This window comes from Osmerus mordax, chromosome 16 (assembly GCF_038355195.1).
Source record: "Osmerus mordax isolate fOsmMor3 chromosome 16, fOsmMor3.pri, whole genome shotgun sequence".
Lineage (NCBI taxonomy): Eukaryota > Metazoa > Chordata > Actinopteri > Osmeriformes > Osmeridae > Osmerus > Osmerus mordax.
This window is the reverse complement of record NC_090065.1, coordinates 5,531,788-5,552,333: the sequence shown is the minus strand read 5'-3', so window position 1 is coordinate 5,552,333 and position 20,546 is coordinate 5,531,788. Positions and strand designations below refer to the sequence as shown.

General features: G+C 45.7%; 1 protein-coding gene across 1 annotated transcript in view; it reads right to left on the bottom strand.

The window, feature by feature from the left end:
- The window catches only part of ctnnd2b (catenin (cadherin-associated protein), delta 2b), a 56,434-nt gene that overhangs the window by 20,924 nt on the left and 14,964 nt on the right, over positions 1 to 20,546 (bottom strand). Inside the window, exons 3-9 of the mRNA XM_067252779.1 lie at positions 16,996 to 17,108; positions 7,335 to 7,369; positions 6,132 to 6,248; positions 3,838 to 3,995; positions 3,173 to 3,719; positions 2,654 to 2,797; positions 1,384 to 1,693 (exon numbers count right to left, since the gene is read on the bottom strand). Of these exons, the coding sequence (XP_067108880.1) occupies positions 1,384 to 1,693; positions 2,654 to 2,797; positions 3,173 to 3,719; positions 3,838 to 3,995; positions 6,132 to 6,248; positions 7,335 to 7,369; positions 16,996 to 17,108 (1,424 nt within the window). The remainder of the gene's footprint in view (positions 1 to 1,383; positions 1,694 to 2,653; positions 2,798 to 3,172; positions 3,720 to 3,837; positions 3,996 to 6,131; positions 6,249 to 7,334; positions 7,370 to 16,995; positions 17,109 to 20,546) is intronic.

Genomic DNA, 20,546 nt, shown 5'->3' with positions numbered 1-20,546 from the left:
ACCAAGGTGTCCTATAGTGATATGGTTTATCTTCAATATTTCAACATATTGATCTGAATCTAGATAAACCCAACATTGCAACATAGCAAACTTTCATAAGCCATACCTTACATCAAGGCAGAAGCGATGGTGTAAAAAAAACTATTGTTGTTAATTCTAGCATCACAGGATCCAGTGACCAGTATCAGTGTGACATAATGACACTAGGTTTGGTTGTTTTGGCGAGACCCACCCTTTAACAGAATATGAATATGATAAATAAAAACTGAGCTGAGATCATTGACTGTGTATGAGTTGGTTGCAGCCAGCAAATGCAATGCATTACAAGTCAATCCACTGATAAGAGTGCAAACGGCAAATGATGCTTGTAAAAGTCAACACCAGGGCTACAGCAGATACAGTGCAATGTGGGGAAAAGAAAGAAAAGGAGAAACAAACAGAAAGACAAACAATGGTGAATGAACGTAAAGGCAAAATTGACATTTCGAGAGAATGCATAACAATTCCTAGATTCCCCCTTAGACATAAAAACAGTAGTGATATAAGATTCAAATAATTTCAATGTCCTATCTTCAATGTCTGTAAGCACTTGCTCCTCACACAATCCACAGTGTCAATGAGAAGCCTGGGCTATAATTGTTTGCTGTAGTCTGTACAGACGCACACGCACACACAAGCACACACACGCACACACACAAACACACACACACACACACACGGACAGACACATACAGCATGTACATGTTTAAAGAGCCCAAGGTGAGGAGAGGTGAGGTTTAGGACAAGCTTCCTGTGTCCTTCAAATACACTGCGTCATTCTCTAAGTAGCAGTCAGTGCCAAAGTTCTCAGGCTTCTCAGTCAAGCTTGGCAGACAGACAGGGGAGGGGCTTGTGTGGTCAGTATTCAATACCCTGTCCCAACTGACCCTTTACCCCATACCCCCTGCTCACTGGTTGACATCACTGGGCATATGACAGCTATAAGCAGTGTGGCTCAACCTCCACAATTGCTCCAACATGCCCTGTGATTGGTTGGTTGGAAGGCTGTCCGAATGCTGTCGAATTGAGTCTGATGTGCATACAGTACAATGGGGGTGTGGCCGGTAGGGTAATGGGGCTGAGGGGCTGAGGGGTTTGAGACAGGGCATCTGTGTCCTGGCTGAGAGGTAGAGGAGTGAGGGTGGCATACCTGGGTCAAATACATTTGGCTCACTTGATTTATGTCAGAGCTGAGATGCCTGCAGCATGCCTGACACTGTTTCATTAGTGTCAGTGTGCTGGGTGCCATAAATCAAGTGCACGCCTAGTATGTGAACGTATGGTATTGGACCCAGGTTTGGAGGGCAGGGGTTAGCGAGGGGGAGGGGGAGCGTGGCGACTGACCTGGGGTCCTTCTGGATGCTGTCCACAGACGGGGAGCGAGCGAGCGCAGCCTCCGGGGGCAGGGCGGGGCCTGACTTGCTGTAGGGTGACTCGGTGGAGGGACAGAACTGGAGCGTGCGGTAGGGGTTGCCATAGTCGCCGGCGCCGGTGGCAAAGCTGGCCCTCTGATAGGTCCCTGTGGCGTTCTGACTTCCTGTGCGCTGCAAGGGTATGGAGTCAACACCGGGGGAGGACGGGGCTATGGCAGGAACAGGAAAGTAGGGACAGAGTAGAAAGTTCAGGATATCTTCACAAAACTGGTTCACCGGGTCTAAGCGGGGGGAGGAATGAGCGAGTAGGCACACACGCACACAAATGCACACATGCGACACAGTCCCACGGAAACACAGACGTACACGCATGTCGAGCGAGAGAGAACAGCCACACCCACACCATGACCACCAACACAAGCAACAGCAGAGCGTATAAGAGGTGAGGAAAGAAAGGGGATGAAAGCAAAGTCAAAGTAAGAACATGCAGTCAAACAGAGGATATAATGACACATACTATACATCATTACTAAGTGTATTATGAAGTGGAAGTGTGTACTATTATAATGTGTTTGAAGTTTAGCTAGACACTGTGACGACAATAGAAAACACATCTCCTTGTTAAGAGAGCTGGAAACCGGAACAGTTTGGATCATTTGACCCCGATGGTTGGCCTCTATTTCACATAATTGTAATTAATTTCCATTTCATATCAAATTATATAATGAACCGTGACTAGGAAGCAAATTGCCGTTGGGATCCTAATGGGATTTACCTACTGTACCTGATCTGAGGAGAAGGAGATAAGCTAAACGATGTGAGAAGTTGATAAACAAGCTCATGCTCTTCCTAGCAGTTTTTCCTAGTGGTGATATTTACAGAAAAACACCCTGCTCAACGAACGCCCACTTTCAAAGGTCCATCTGGACGAGATAGATGAGGGCACTGACAGTTTGAACACCATTAACTTCCACACAATGGCCTCATTCAGTTGCACAATATTTGTTTATTTCCAGTTTCATTGTGGCAAATACCTTTTGTGTGCCACTTTTGAAGAGTGACGACAGGATTATTGGGGGCCACAGTTAAATGATAAGCTATGAAATGCTTTTAAAGGTTTCAGGTGTGTCGCTCAGTCTCATCCCTTGCCTATCATTCAGTCAGTGCATAGTGCAGATGGGGACTTAGCCCTGAGAATAATGAACAGGATTGCCCAGTTCAGAGGGCAGGGATACACCTACCCTGTCCCTGGTTGAGGCCTCTGAGAGAGGGTTTCTGGTAAACCCTGTCCTCGTAGATGGGGTCGATGTGATGCTCCGGGGACTGCAGGGGGCGTAGTTCTGAGCCCAGGTGACTGTGCTGGCTGCTGTAGGACCCCCTAGAACCTGGGAGGCACAACACATCAACACATGGAACAGTCCAATAAAACTACAAATACACTTTGGTAGATTTGAGACCACATGTGAAGGGATCAAAATCAAGCTAACCCTAACAGATGTATCCCATTTAAGGAAGTCAGGTGGCTGAGCGGTTAGGGAATCGGGCTAGTAATTGGAAGGTTGCCGGTTCAATTCCCCGCCAGGCCGATGACATTGTGTCCTTGGGCAAGGCACTTCACCCTACTTGCCTCGGGGGAATGTCCCTGTACTTACTGTAAGTCGCTCTGGATAAGAGCGTCTGTTAAATGACTACATGTAAATGTAAGTTTACACCCCTACGTCAGCCTCTTTCACCGAGTATATCTCTCGGTGCAGCCCCACCTGCCAGGCTGCCGGGCCTCTGCAACGTGGCGTTGGCGTACAGCTCGTGGGAGATCTTGTATCCGTCGGCGGCGGCCGAGTGCAGCATGCGCTTGGTGGGCGACAGGGTGGCGTAGTTTCCCACGGTGGAGCTGAGGTGGTGGAGGGGGGATGACCCGCCCGCCATGGCCCCCATGTGGACCGGGGAGGAGGAGGGCCCCAGACCGGACAGGTTGTTGATGGGGGAGCTGGTGCTGTAGGACTTGGCCAGGCGACTGGGGGACTGCTTGGGGGAAGACACCCGCTGGAGAGTTGCGTAGCTGGGCATGTCTGAAGAGGAGCCCAGCCTCTGAAGCTTGGTCGGGGAGCCCACAGCCTGCATGGAGAGAGGAGAGCTCACGCGCTGGGCGGGAAGGGTGGCGCAGGAGTAGTACATGCTGGGGCCTCCAGGGGGCGGGCCGTCGGGCAGGTGGAAGGCGCTGGCATGGCTGGGGGCAAAGGGGTCTGACTGGGACTGAGAGGGGGAGTCGCCCGCTGCCAGCTGAGCCGCCGCCCGGTTAGATGTCACCTAGGAAACGGAACAAGGAGAGCCGAAAGTCAAAGTCATACAAAGTCATTGACATTAGAGCTGCGGTCATTGGTGTGTTAGTTAGGGTGAGTCATTGTGTGTGTGTGTGTAAACACACCTGGTTGTAGCTGTGAACGGCCCCGCCCACCTGACCACTGCGGGGTGTGACCTGCTCCCCAAGAGCTAGGCCCTGGTTGCTGTGGTAACCTGCAGAATAACCAAGTCCCCCATCCTGATTGTTGAGCTGCAGTGCACTCTGGGATAGCAATCCTTGTCCTTTGTGGAATAAAAGAAGAGATAAAGGAATTGAATAAATACATTATATAATAGTACACAACAAGTTTGAAATGAATCGTGAATAGCTGGACACCCTCTTAAACTGCCTTGTTATTTCCTTCACCATCTTTTGTCCCTTGTGCTTGTCTGTCACTTTAACTCACTCCTGCCCCTCCCCCTTGCTCTCTCCATCTTTCCGTCATGTGTTCTCTCTCTCTCTCTCTCTCTCTTTCTCTCTCTCTCTCTCTCTTCTCTCTCTCTCTCTCTCTCTCTCTCTCTCTCTCTCTCTCTCTCTCTCTCTCCCCTTACACTCAAGCACTGTACTCTTGTACCTTCCACTCTCCCTCACCCACTATTTACTCGATCTACTCTCTCTCCCATCTCTGATGGAGTGGGCATGCATAATTCATAGGGGGGGAACGAGGAGTCACTGAGCTCTGCTGGTGCAGAATGAGGCCAACTTGAATGGAAACTAGAAACCACACCCCTCTGGCCTTCCGTCTTACACTGGTCACTCCCGACAACCAGACTACCCTGGAAGCCCTTTCTCTACAAAACCTAGCTCCTCAATACCTTACAGCCTAAATACTTGTGATGTCTCACCCTTGGGTATCCCTTCATTGAGTGTTATTACATAGCACTGATGCCATTTAAATAATATGTAATACCTGTCTAAGCTGTTTCCAGCTGACCTGTTCTATAAGTGTATTTAACAATGTTAGTCTGACCAGGGAGGACTCTTCATTTTGCTATAGGCTGCCTTGAATCATACCGCTAGCATGGACCTGGTTGGAAGTTTAACTATTGTAATCTAATACTAGAGGGTATGGTTAGAAATCTGCCAAATGTGGGCTACACATTCATACACACACACACAAAATCCGCTCTTTAACATGACCGTGTGACTCTGATTGGTGACTGTGTATTATTTAACATATGACACTCATCTGATATAGCACTGTGAGTAAGCCCCCCAGTGATGCTGCTCTGATCACCTCCGGCTCGCACATCTTTACGGAGCTGAGTAGGTCATAAATACATAATCCCTCCGACGGGAGAGAGAATGACACCATGGTTATGGCCTCTTACTGGACATTTGTGGTATGTGTGTCGTTAAATTGTCAGTGTGTGTGTGTGTGTGTGTGTGTGAGTTTGTGTGTGTGTGTGTGAGTTTGTGTAGTCCATCAGAGGGACACTGCTAGCCTCTCCAAGGTGCCTCATGCATTCAGTGATGCTTTTATTTATCTAATGCGTGCCCTGCATTTTCTATCAACATATTTGAATATTTCATCATGAGGGTATTTATAGAACACTGCTGGAGTGGGGAGCAAGAGGCATGGGCACGTGTCGGCTTACACACACACACACACACACACACACACGCACACACACCAACAAACCATGCTGTTTGCACAGTCTCCAGATCCCTGCACAAAACCTCTGAAAATCTTTTCAGCAGACTGAATGTGAGTGTGATTGCTTTTGTAGCTGCTGATTTGAAATCGTACATTCCTCTTACGTTTATGTTCAAAGGGGGCCCGCTGACATCTCACTGAGATATCATTTACATTTCAAACCCCTGACATATGCTGCATGTTTCCTGACAGGTCCAACTCTCCTGGTGGCTTTTAGGAGGAAATGAATATCATCACCAGGATCAAATAAAGAAGGGGCATGAGGGAATGAATCAAGAAGACAACGGCTTGTGCTTGTGGAGGAGGTAGACGGGTGAGACTGCTCGACATCTGGAAAGTCTTCAGGAGCTGATTGAAACATTCAGGCATTGACATTCTTCTTGACACTTCAGAGGCAGACCTATCACACGATATGTCTGTTTCCGGGTGATATTGTAGAGATGAAACTTGACATTTGTCCTGACATTTAAAGTCTTGACAGACATAATGCGGCCTTGAAATGTTGTAGTAAAAAAAAAAAGTTGCATTAAAAGTTGCTAGTTTTCTTTTCTTTTTGTTTAAAATATCGGGCTATTTGGCTGGATCTGCAAAAGATAAGATTCAAATCACCTTGTCTCTTTGGTGTGTATGGACAAAAAACTACTTTATTCCTCAGGTAAAAGGTAGGTACCTGGCTCAAACCTGGCTTTAGTAAAAACACAAGGACGAAGGGCGTTCTTACTGTCGCCTGTAGAGAACTCCTGGGAGTCGAGGATGCCAGATTCCTGGAGGGAGCGGATACAGGAGTCCACCAGCTCCAACCCTGTCGTTAGCTCCTCCTCTATGTCTTTCTGACCATCTGCACAAGACGCATTGAGAGGGGAAACAAGATTAGTCTAGCTTGTTACCACACAATCTTCAACCAGAACACACACACACAAACCTTAAACAGTGATCTATGCTAAACAGAAAATTACATGGAAAAAATGAATTGCTACCACACCAACGCTAAGCTAATATAATCAGCCATGTTGGTGATGACTATGTTGGTGATGACTATGCTAAGCTAAGCTATGGTAATATTGTAAGATACATTACAGTAAGCTAAACACAAAGCTGTGGTCTGTCACGCACACTTAAACACTCAGATCATGAAAACCTACCAGACACTGACAGTTAAAAGACCATGTGGAAAGTGATACCCATGTTACCTGTAGCTAAGCAACATTAAGACCTAGCTAAATCAACAACAAAAAAACATAATTAGCTAGCTGAAATAGGTCTCTTGGGCATTTGTTTGGTCAGTGTGCCAGTTAACAAACCACCTGATCAACCCCTGCACTGGCTGACCAGCCAAAGACTGCCAAGGAAGGGGATAAGGCCTTACACAAGAGATTTAAAATCAGCATTAATCTCTCATCGATACCAGCAGGGAGGACTAAAGCTTTGCACTGGGAACAGAGAGCTCTTCATTAGAGGCTTCATTATGTGATTAACTGCATGTACCACGTTAACTCACAGAGTGATTCTGTTAGAAAGATTATTTCCGAACTAATTCATTGTTCTCCAGCTATAACGGGACCTCAATCCGGAACATTTCAATCAGAATATCTGATTTTAAACTGCGGTTTTTGCAGCTAAAATGCTGTGCCTGGAGCTTTAGGCAACTCTCTGAGTTGTGCCTGTGCGATACTTAAAAGACCTAAAGACGAGAACGTGTTTGCTTCTCACTCTGGCCTGACCCTTTCAATCACTCCCCTCCATCCATCCTCCCCTCTGACAGACAGACAGAGAGACCCAGTCACTATGACCCGACACAACAATGACTGTGACACAGCCTGCTAGCCATCTAGCAGTGTTCCTCTACTTTCATTGCAAGCCGGAGCTGCAAACAATATCAGGTAGATCTTATTTTCAATGACAGAGTAGTTCATGGAAAACATACCTTGGTTATTCCAGCGAAACTTCTCATCTGCTGAACTGCGAGAGAGAGGACAAAGAACATGGTTAAAATGACAATGAATATAATAACCTGTTTTTGTGTGTATGTTTCTTTTTTGCAAGGGCTGTAGTTTGTTTATTTTGTGTACTCCACCCTATTCACAGCAAACTAACTCTGTATGTCAAATAACCTGCCTCAGATCGATGGCATATTATCACAGATCTGAGGCACACAAACAAAAATCATAATAACTATGGATCCGCTAGAGACGGGAGCTGGAGTGGAGTATTGAGTCCTTTAATCAATAGTAGCGTCACACTGGTGGAACACAAACATGGCTGGATCCAAGTAAAACCTTCACATACATACAGTGCATAGAGGTGTTCTATAGACCAACACTGTTTTGCATGGTCATATTCAAGGTCAGGGCTACTATAAGGGGCAGATATGTGGGTCATTGCGTATGGATTGGACATGGATAAATGGTGTGGACATATATCGGGATTATGTTAGTAAAAGTTAGAACCTGCTTCTCGGCATTCCGCTGAATGGACAGATAGTCGGGCAACCAGGCCAACAGCAGCTGCTAAATCATGCCATTGATTTCACCCATTGAGAGAGCTGATGTGAGCCTTCATATTGTGAGAGTTTGCATTGGGGTGACCAATCGCAGAATAGAGACAAAACCGCAAATGTTAATAGGACCCAGTGCCGGGCTACCGGCCCCTCATTCATCAGTCATTCTTTAACTGAACAATACACGACACACACGGGTGAGCACCAGCACAGACACACACTCACACACAGCTTCGGGGGAGGAGGAAGGAAACAGGGTTTGGGGTTTTGAGTAGACTCTTCTAGAGAGAGCTGAGAGGATGATAATACACATCACCTTCCCCTCACCCCAATTTTAGAGAATGGCTGGGCAACACTTTATGTGGAAAGAGCCCAGTCACGCGGAACATCGAAGCATAATGAGATGTTGACACTGAATGTGTCTGGTTCCTTGCACGTCCTCGTCTCAAAGATGGATAAAAATGCAAGACGTTGTGTCACCATCGTCACAGTTAAGGCTTGATAGTTATGCAGGGCTACAAAGTCTAGCCATCACCTTGAGCAGGTGAAACACCATAACAATGCCCAAGCTACCTGCTCTCAGCTCTGTTCATAAACACGGCTTTGAGCATGTTTACACATAGGGAGGACTTTTCTCATCTATTGTCTTTGCATTGGTACACAGGAAAAGCCAGTTGCAACTCGGGCTTTTAGACATTGTTAAGGAAAACATAGTGTATTCCATGTAACCATAGATACGTCTTCTCAGACAGGGTATTTGATAGGACAAACATAGTCTCTTATGGTCAGGTGTATAATCACTGCAGTATCTCTAAATAGCTCCATGAACTTTGGCTGAGAAACACAGTTTCTCCTATTGATTCAGCAGACAGATCAATTGGCTGGGAATGGATAATTAAAGAGCAAAGAAAATAGTAATGGATGGTGTGATAAGCTGTTGTACCAGCTGCAGGTCACTATCTACTACCACACTTAATCACAGTTAATAAAATACTGCTTAAGGGGCACACACAGGTGAACACGCATACAGACACACACACTGTACCCATTTTATTCAGCCATGATACCAATCAATAAAAGCCCTTCACTCACTTCTGCAATTATGCTGATGGTAATGTATTCTGTTACTCTAGCACAAGGTACAAGGCTGGTATCTCTTAACTGTCTCTTAACTGTTGAGTGCAGGAGGGGTGTACTCAAACAGGAATCGTAGGATTGAGCTAGGAAAGAAGAAGTCCAAACCTTTTCCAATGGTGTGTTTGTTTGTGTTATTGTGTTAGACTGCACCACACACTCTTTTCTCACAAAAGTATGATTTTCTGAACTTTCACAGAGCCTGATCCTTTTGCGCACACCTCCACACACACGTACACACACGCACACACACATATACACACACACAAACACACCTTTTTTCTCTGGACCCACACACAAACATCTGTTTACCTTACCTACTGACCTGACCTTCACCCAAAAGTGCATCCTGTCACTTTTCATTTATTATCCTTTACGCAGAGCCGACTAGGGCCACCAAATACAAGTTTATACAAGAAGCACAACAAAGACTACATGGCTACAATGCCCAGATCGCCTCAGGTGTAAAATAAATACAAAACAGTCTTGACTTCACACAAATACCTGTTTAAATTAAGTGTGTGTACGTGTGTGTGTTTTCGTGTTTAAAATGTAGTCTATTGTGTGGCATTTAGAAACCAGAGTACTCAACTCTCAGAGCTCCCAGGCAGTCCTAGTAAGACATTTGTCACATGGATGCTGTAGTGGTCTCTCCGGGCCCAAAAGTTGTTTAATGCTATAATGAGACCCACACTACTGGTAAAAATATATACTTTATAAAACCTGACTATGAATAAACCTGATGGTCTGTGTAGTTGTGAGTGTATGTACTGGGATTTTATATTAATAGAAAAGTGGCAAACACATGGTTTTGAGTCTGAGTTGAAAGTCCTGGCCTGTCTGTTTTGGTCTGGAGAGCAGAGTAGCCCATTTCAGAGTCCCAGTGAGAGAGGGTCATTGAAGATCCTTAGGAGCTTGATGGTTTTGGAGGGGGTTACTTTTGAGGTTGTCATCGCCGCTGAGAACAGTCCCCTGTCAGATAACCGTTTAAGATATAAATACAAGCCCAAAGCACCAGTGCTCAGGACAACTGTAGTTTGGCTAAACATGACTAGGGTATTTCAGTCTAACCATCCAACAATGCCATGCCACATCTGCAGTTCATCACTTCTAACCACTATGTAGGATCCTCTCTGAGGGTGTGTGTGAGTGTGTGACAGATAGAAACAGAGAGAAAGACAGAGGCAGGAAGAGAGAGAGAGATAAGAGAGGGAAGGATATCGCAATAAAACATAGCCAGAGAAATGCGGTCATTTCATCCAACCAAACACATGAATCCAGTTTATATAATCAATTTATTTTCCACTGTAGAATAATATCTGTTATCCGGACTTGGCACAATGGCCAGGCACATTGAATAAAAAGCAGTGGAATAATAGGTTGAACAAAAAAAGCTACGGTGACAATCAGGGCTAGGTGGGATGTAGCACCTAGCAGAAAAGCGTTAGCTAACTGAAAATGCATTTAGCTCGTTTAGATCCCACTGGAGAAACAGATAAAAAGGTTGAGGTGGAAGGTTTGAAATGTGCTGAGTCAAGGGACGGCTTCACAGGAGGAGTTCCCAGCTCCTGAAAAGAGAGTCAGGCAGATCCAGAGAGAGAAACGGGCAAACAAGTACTAAAGAGGCAGGGAGGCACATCCCTATACAGCTATATAGAACTCTAATTACTGTCTAACTGTGTGGCAGTGGGGTCCTAGAACTATGCCTGGTCGTATGCTCCATCTTGTACATCACAAACCAACTGTTCTGTGCTCTAGGCTCAAGCTGCAGAGACAGCATATGCTGAAGGACTCCAGAGAATGTGCTGAGGTATAGTATTTCCATCTGGTTATCTACAAAATGCAGCATGGCGTGGCATTCTATACAGTTTTTAAAAAGTTGAAGAAACATGAATTATTTATTGAAATGTAATTCATTTTGACTTTTCCTCCATTGTTTGCTCCTGCTGCCTTTTTGCCACTGTTCTTCTCTCCTCACTTTGGACAGACCACTTCATTCCCCCCCCCAGACCCTGGGAGACACTCACTTTTCTCATCTTATCTTAGACTGGACTTTGGGCAGATGATGTGCAGTGTAACATGAAGTTTCAGGTGGTAGGTCTGCCCGCAGCTTGTGGCAAATTAGCCTGAGGGGTAGAAACTATTAGCTGAATAGAACATTTTGTACTTTATAAGGTTAGTTCCTGTCCACAGGAAGTGATGCGATGATGACCTTTCTTGCCGAGGATGATTAAGACAGTGTAGGTGGGAGACGCTGGTTCCAACCAAGTGATCTACCCACCTTTAATTGGACTAATTGGATCCCTGCTGAACTAAATTAGACACTTCCCTGTTGGTGATGAGCCAGAATATGGGCCGTCAGAGATTCTTTCTCACTCCTTAACCAGTCATCTCAGAGAAAACCCAAGACCATTGGTAGTGTTGAGTTGTATTTTCATCTCTACACACTACACATCTATTTATTTTACTCCTTTGATCCCCTCTTGCTAACAGACAAAACTACTGCCAGCCTTGTTGATCTTGTTGTGTCTCTTCTCCAATTTGGGGCAGCCCAAGCAACTGCAAGCCAGGCGAAGGAACCCTCCAGTCACCATGGCCAGCAGGTGGATGCCAAGGCTGAGGAGCAGATCCAATCTGGGCCTGGCTTCCTCTATCTCACATCTCTGCCATCTCCCCTTATCAGCACTGCAGAGATACAGCCAAGGCTATATTGCTCTATGGCAGCTATCCAGTCTTTTCGGCAGGCCAACAGTAAAAGAAGCCAAAATAGCCATGCGTCTTCCAGCTGTAAGCTGTAACAGACACAGTTGCGTGCTTCTGATTTGGTGTTTGTCAGCTTATGGTATGGCTCTAGAAGATTCCCCATCAGCTCAGCGTCAACTCGCTCTCTGGCAAGAAACCATGCCAGTTTATGGAATGTAACCATGGCAACGCCATCTGAAGTGAGGAGCAGTTTGGCAAAGGAGGGAGAAGAGGAAAGGAGAAGGAAGATTCTGAAAACCTATATTTATCTGTCTTCTTTCTTTCATCTTGGCCTCTATTATGGCAGATACCACCAACTGCCTGAATGGCTACAGTGGTATTAGCTGAAGTCTAATGCTTTTGAATTCAGGACCTGGCATATTTACATCAGCAGCATGAGTGGGCTTACAGGCTACCCAGCCAAGATAAGCTAAAGACATAACACTGAGCCTGTAAACCATTCAGCCAGTCAACCAGCCTGACAGACAACCATCCAATCAGTGAGTCAACCAAATACTAAGTTAGACTCCTACTCCGCCATCCAGCAAGTAGCATTCAGTCTCTCGTTCTGGGAGTCTTTGATGTGGGCTCAGGGAAGGGCAGACCTAGCGCCAGATCAATATGCTTTTTCTTCCCCTTACTGTATGAGCCAGTCTGTGTGAGTCACTCACGCCCAGACACCCTTAATAAGCCTAATATCCTCTGCTATCAGACAGGCTCTGTCTGAGGCACTCCAGGGTCCACACAGGAGGGGGGAGGGGGAGGGGGGGGCGGAAGGTGGGGTGGTGGCTTTTAAAGGACTTATTACTGCAGGCATCCATCACCCCTTCCCCTCTCTCTCTCACCCCCACCGCCTCCTCCCCCCATCTCTCACTGCCTGCCTCCCCGTGCAGGAGTATTTAGCCCTGTCGCCTCGATGGATCGATAGGGAGGAGCCGTATGGATCACACACCAGGCGCTGGGCTTTAGGATGCAGGTGATAGCTCTGTTAGACAGAGACAACAGAGAGACAACAGAGAGAAGGGTGGGTCGACAGGGGCTGAAGGGAGGAGAGAAGAGGAGAGAGAGAACACAGAGAGAGAGAGGATGTCTGTGCATGTGTACAAGACAGACATGTAAGGGTCACGCTATATAAGGACCTTATAATGTCACACAGAAATATGAAGTGATATAGATGGAAGCTTGATCCTTGATAGGATGCAGTCCTTTGATGTCCACATCAACATATTATCAAACGGTTCAGATCCCATTAAAAGCAATCTATTCACCTGAGAGGCAGCCTTTTCATGATTCAGAGCCATTGCCTTTGAGTGCCCTTTAAATAGAAGCTCAGCCATGTTTCATCAAAGCATAAAGATGCCAGAGCCTTGTGAGCATTGGCATTTAGAAGACGAATAATACAATTTCCCATGATCGCGATTCAAAGGCGGGACACGTTTTTTTTGCACTTATTGAAATGGAAAACACAACAACAACCTTCTTCTACAGTCTCCGTTATTGCTCGGGGAAAATCAATCTCCTATCAGAAGACTGAACGGATAAAAGAAAGATTAATATGTTAATAAGTTTTGTTTTGTGCACGGTGTCTATTCTTCTTCTTTTTTTTTATCCAATGGCTAAAACAGATGAAAAGAAAACAGAATTTGTATTCAAACTTTCCAGATTTCCACATTGGTAATTTCCATTTTGGTCGAAGAAAAAAAACAACAGTTGAAAACCACAGCTGATGTGCCACCATAATGTCTCACTCTCCCCCTCCATCTGAGAGTGTTGCCTATACTGCAGTATGCACTGACACCACAGGAGACTGTGAGACTAAGCTGGCAGCAAAGTGCTCTGACAGCTTCTGCTTAATATGCCCTCGCTGTGCCTGACAGACAGCGTTTAGAGCCAGACAAACACTCACCCTGGGAAGAGGCTGGCCCGGGCTGGACCAGAGCTGAGCCAAGCCATGCTAGCCTGCTAGCAGCAGCTGTTAGCCAGGAGACACCCAGGTGAGTGCTGCCCACGGGAGTCCCTGTTTGGTCATTACTAAAACAGTGTGTGGGCCAGCAAATCAGCCATTAAAAGATACCTTGAAATAAATGGTTTAGACACTGACAAGGATGTCCTGTTCTATTTCAGAAAATGGTCATGTTCGATTGGCCATATGGCCAATAGTATTTCCATGTGGAGGACAGTAGCCAAACCACAGAAGTAGAGGTGGCTGAGAACACCAGCAGTTGTAACTCTGCCCTCTGGGAATAGTCTAGTTTTCCTACTGAGGATGACTGCTGGAAGAGGTGAGGCAAGATAAGTGTCATAGCAGTTTTAGGCAAATAGAGATGATGACATCTACAATCTTTAAAGTGTAAAGGATGTGAAATATGTAGGACAAATGTTAGCCTAAATATAACCAAGCTAAAAATTACATGATTCAGTGTGGAAAAAGCTTAGCGCAAACTAGTATTTTATAATACAAAGTATTTCCATTGGAAAAACAATACAATGCTGATGTCAAACTATAAAGGCAGGAATCTCAATGTATGTATGTGTCTGTCTGTCTGTTTGTACCGCAAACCGGCACTGCACTAGTTTTTCCAAACCCATTATAACATCCTAAAGGGCAGGAGACAACAACAAATGATCAACTCAGAAAGCACACTAGACATTTGGCTGACATCAGCTGAGTCCAGGTCCAGCATAGGTCCAGGATATTGACTTGTAGATACTGCTGTCTCTATCTGCTCCGAGTCTGCTAGAGGGAATACCCAATCAGGTGGATGTCACATCTGAGGGCCGGCCTCTCAATCACAGGCCTTATCACCCCCTGGACGACCTCCGTGACCTTTACCCGCCCCCCGAAGACGCGAGAACACCAGAGGAGCAGCGGATGCCCTTCAGTTGACTCAGAATCAGGAGGAGGATCAATGTTCAAGAGTCTCCCGTCGCTCAAGACAAACCTCTTTCTGACAGGTAGAACCAGTTAGTATAGAGAGGAAAATGATCCCTCTAAACACTATCTGTTTAATGGAGCCAAGAACAAAGTGTCTTAATGACACTGTAACACACACACAAACACACACACACACACAAATACACAGACTGAAGATGGGTTGTCAGTCATGGAGGAAGGCTGAGAGGGATTTCTGTAAGGCCCTTGGATAAATGTCAGTCAATGAACCTCTAATGTTTCAGTCAGCTTGAATGCATATAACCTGGGGAAAAACAATAGAGAATAGAGACGTGAAGAGAAAAGAACATCTATTGTTTCAATTCTATCTGTGGGTATAATAATAAATAATAAAAGCCTTTATTGTCATTGTATTTGGATACAACGACATTTGGAGTGCTACTCCTGTTGGTGCAACGAGGGACAACATATAACACAACAACATTACAATATCTAAAAACAGTATGAATATCTTAAAAATATTTATATATTAAGAGTTCAACAAAGTGCGGTGGTACAGATTAAAGTACTTCCCTAGGGTAGTGTTTTCTATGTGTATGTGTGAGAGAGACTCAGTGGGAATCTGTCACACAAACACTTTCAAGGTAATACAAGTGTCAGGAAAAGGCATCATGGGAAAACTGCTTCCTATCCAGGCGGACCAATTCTGTCTGGTCAGCTCAGAGAAAAGCTCCCTGAAACAATCCTGAAACAACACAAGCTAAATGGACAGCCAGTGACCTTAAATGCCAGTGGGCCCTCTAATGCAGGTCTCTGCTGACGGAACACAACTCAATAGATAATGGGGCAAATGGGGCAGACATAGGTTATATCAAGTCCTGGAGATCTGAAAACTGGAGATTGATATCAGTGAACTGTCCCTTTAACTGAGATCCAAAAGCAGCAGACAAACTTTACGGCGTACTACATCTTTAATTGATGAAGTACCATATGCCTGACTGTTGTTTTTAGTTAGCATATGCCACACCAGACATTTGACCTGCCTTGACTTATTAAGACACAAACAAAGACATTACTGAAAGAAGAATCTCTAGCAACTCTTTTGGTCTTTTTCTCCTCTTCAACACACCCATGCCTCCTTTACTGGTTTGTGTTTTGGCATTGTTCTGGAGATGCCAAGTTACTTTCATAAAGTGCCAGGTACATATCTGAGAAGGGAAATTTGTGCATCACATTGTTTCAGTTTCGTGTTTCATGTTTGGACATGGTGAGTATTTTCAGCTTATAGAGGCTTATGGACACCCAGCCAGATTGTCAAAGATGGACTCTTTCACAATGTTCAATTCCCACCAAACAACTCGCAATCAAGCTACAGCATTATTCATATAGGATGGCCTGCACAACAGATTCTTTTTTTCATGAAACCACAAGCTACAGTAGCATACTGGACGTCCCCAATGTTGAGTCCTGGTAAATAGGCCTCAACAAAGAGATGGTGGTTTGCAAGCTTAGAAGGTCGAGTGGTTAATTAGAAATCAGGATAAAGAATTTAAAGACCATCAAGTTAATTGTTTTGTCTCAAATTAAATTGAGAATTACAATAACAAAGATGCCTAATTGGTTTGAGGATGAAATTCCCCACCGGTTAAAGGACTACACACACACACACACACACAGAGAGACAGTGTTCTGTTGCATTGTGTCCTTGGTGGCATGTCGAGGCTATTATCACTTCAGTGCTCCAGAATAGCAGGATTGCTCCTCATTGTTGCCGTTCTGGGATCAGATGTGAAAGAACTACAAAAACATATATTTGCATGTGCAAGATGGTGGTTCTTTATTTTTTATCTTGTCAATCGATAGCTAACAATAAGTGAGACCATTGTAAACCTGTGCCAAATTCCTTGCCTTCTTAATACCTCCAGCATTTGCATACAGCTCTGAGGAGCATCTATCGTGGAGAGAAAGATCCAGCTGGGAGGAGCAAATGAAGGAAAACATGCAGGGGGAGGGGCCCACTGAACACACCTGTTCAAACTGGACAAGAGGAGGAGAGAGAAGGAGGGAAGGGGCAAGAGGGAGAGAGGGAGAGAGAGCACAAGAGAAAAGATAAAAACAGCTCAACAGAAAAGAGAACGAGGGACAGACAAAGAATGTAAGAGATAGTAACAGACGTAAGGAAGGAGGAAGCAGAAGTAGAGAAAGCGACGAGAGAAAACAGAAGTCTTTGCAGGTAGCCGTCGGTAAGAGCTAGGTGGACACAGAGAGCCAGAGGCCAGAGGAGAGCGAGAGGGGCCGTGGCCGCTCAGATGGACCCACCTGATGCTGCTCATGCTGCCCGTCTCAGATCCCAGCTTGCATCGCTCCAGTTGGGTGGCAACTATCTGTCGCTCGGCTTCCAGCTCCCGCGTCAGTCGCTCAAACTGCAACTCCTAGAGAGGGTGGGAGAGCAAGAGAGACAGTGAGGGAGAGAGAGAGGCAGAGAGACAAACGGAGAGAGTCTGTTTGACTGTCAGCATCACTGTTCTAAACTCCTCTAAACCCCATCACATCCAGCATAATGTGCTGGTGGTGGATCAAGAAATCAATCCAGTACTCATTTTAAATTCTGCTTTGTTGAACAAGGCCTTGCAGCAGCCAGGTTATATAAGTTATAACCTGAACAAGAAATCCAACACCTTTGACTAAACCCTATATATGACGCGATGCGATACTGTGGTTCATCTCATTGAGATGAACCACAGTGTTTTCGAGGGGGCCTTAAATTATGTAAGAGATCAGTGACTTTTCTGTCTGAAAAGCACCACACACAGGCATGCAGGTCGACAGATGTGGTCGGCCGTTTTATTGGGGGTTTTCATCCAATAAAAGGCAAGTGGGGAATTAATTTGGCTTTCCATGCTCAGCCTTCCAGGACTAGGGGTTCACACACAAAAAAGTTTTTGAAACCGTTTGTCTCTGTAGTGCCCATCTGAAAGAAAGGTTCCATGTAAGATATATTTCAGGCTAGTTAAACCATTTCAGATTATAAATAGATCTGTGGCTCCAGACAGAAGCATGGAAAATGTGCATTTCTGTCCCAGAATGGTTCGGTCTGATCTGACAAAATGCAAGGCATGTACTACATTTTTGATAATGTGCATGTGCGGTGGAGGTCGGAAATCTTGGATTCAGTCTCCTGCTCCACCCACCAGTGGTTTTTGGTCATTAGTTAGAGATCCTGAAGGGGTTGAATTAAAGTGACACTAACACAGTAGTGTGTGTCTAGCATGAAATCCCCTGAGCTAGCTGCTAGCCACTGTGAGCTGCAGTGCTTCAGTCATTTCTGAGAATCTCCCTTCAGAAAGAAGTCTCTAATTTGGCCCTGGGCAGCTCCATTCAACATTGTTCAATACAGCAGCGTCCAGCTCTTTAGTGACAGCGCTTAAATTAGTCCACCGGACACAAGGTCAGTGAGTCTCCCTGAAGCAAACTCACACTCTTTGCAACACAATGTATCACCTGCTATTCTGGGCCAGAGCCCAACACAGCCCCACAACAAGCTCACTAATTCAACATTGAAGATGATACACGCAAATTACAACAGTGAGTCTCTCAACGACATACTAACATGTAATGGACACAAAAGTAATAGACGAAAGTTATAGACACAAAGCTATACAATGGTTTACGATTCATAAAGTTGACTTGTGGTTGACAATTGTGCATGCATGCAACTTTTTGAATCTGGGCAAACATGCGCATAGCACCATTAATATTTTATTTGCTGAAGAAATCTATTTTTTGAGTGTTTTCAGAATAAATAGCAACTCATAATGCACCAAAAAAGTCTGAATTCTTGGTGCAGTGTAGCTCGCTAACTACTTAGCTGGAAACTAGCTCAGCCTCACAACAAAAGCCCTGGCTCTGTTCCCTCCAATTCCAGCACAGAACCAAACACCTGTTACTGTCTGAGAGAGAGAAAGACACCAAAAATGGTTGAATCTGTAATAAAAACATAGCCATACCTTCACATGGACCATACTTCAGAGAAAAGCAAAAAGTACAGACTGATACTCCACCTCTGTGACCCATCAACAACATGTCCTTAGTCTGAACTGTTCACATGTCTCATAAAGAGAGAGAAACCGTCATTAGGGGGAGAGGAGGGAGCAGCGAGCCCCACACTAGTGACTGCCTCCCAGTCACACACAACACAGGGGCTCAGCCAGGCACAAAGGTCTCCATGGCAACAGAGAATTTAGAACCCCTTTGGCATTATTTATGCAACATCGCATCACAAAAGGACACTCCCACCAGCCTGCCTGCCAAATCCCGCCGCTCGCCAATCACTCTTTTGACTGCTCCTCTCCTCGAGACCATCTGCGCCCCCCGCTGCAGGAGCTGAGGAGGGGAAGGGGGGGGGGGGAGGAGGAGGGGAGAGGGGAGAGGGGGGGGAGGAGGAAGGGAGAGGAGAGGGCGGGGGAGGAGGAGGAGAGGAGAGAGGGGGGCCGAGGACGGGGAGGAGGAGGGGATAGGACAGGGGAAGGGGGGCGGAGGGCAGAGGAGGAGAGGGGAGAGGGGAGGATAAGGGCACCGAGAGAAGAGGGGTGGAAAGAAGGGGAGAGGATAGGGGAGGAGGTAGAGGACAAGAGCTGGCGACGGGTGGGGTGGGAGGAGACTGCCTGTGTGAGAAGCTCCACACAGAGACAGAGTGAGGAGTTCAAACGGTGCTGCGGAGGGTTGAGGCAGCAGAAATGTTCCCTTCGTCCAGCCTGGGCTGTGAACACTGGTGCTCCCCCCGGGCATACACATGCACACAGGCACGTACAGGTACACACACACACACACACACACATGAAGCACACACATGAGGGAGTGGCCAAGACACAGACACACACGTGCACAGCAACACACAGGGACACACACAAAACTGTTCTGCATCAGTGAAACTCTATGGGCTGTCCTGGGCTGAAAAGGGAATACACAATATACCATGTCATGGACAGGGTTTAAATATAGCTCCGTACGCACACACGTGTCAGCCCTCTGAGAGACGAGAGGCTTACAGACAGACATTTAGTCATTTAGCAGACGCTCTTATCCAGAGCGACTTACAGTAAGTACAGGGACATTCCCCCAAGGCAAGTAGGGTGAAGTGCCTTGCCCAAGGACACAACGTCATTTTGCACAGCCGGGAATCGAACTGGCAACCTTCTGATTACTAGCCCGCTTCCCTAACCGCTCAGCAGCAGAAAGTAAAGACTCTAGTGCAGTGATTAGCTTTACTTAGACGCCCATACAGTACAGACAGTATGCAAAGCAGTCTGCTCTCCACTCATTTCTTTATTCAAATATTCATAGGGTCAGCACACCCATTCTAAGTATCTAAATCATGAACAAATATACAGAATCAAGTTCTAAATGATGAGAAATAAATATATATATATCAACCTGACTGTCTTAAAGCCTTAGAGCTGGATTTTCAACCTATGCTATGGGACATGCAATAAAGACTGCTAAAGCTTGTGCTTGCAGAAGAGCTGTGGGGAAAAAAACATCCATCAACTACCAAAATGAACCGTCTCTTGTGTCCACACGGTCCAATCAAAAGCTTGGCCTGATAATTTGATTACCAGAGAATCAAGCCCAATCCCCGACAGTTAACAGGGCTAAAAGAGAAGGATGAGGCAGACAATAGCTTGTAAGGAGTTTCTATATGGCAGAGCCCCTAAAACACTATTAAACCAATTAACAGAGAATATAAACGACTAGAGGATGAAGAGAGGGGGGGGGGGGGTTGCTTGGGGAGCTAGCTGTGGTCCTCAAGTATAAATGGCTAATTGTGCCTTGTGGACTTAAGACTGACATTTCACTTCGTCGGAGGAGAC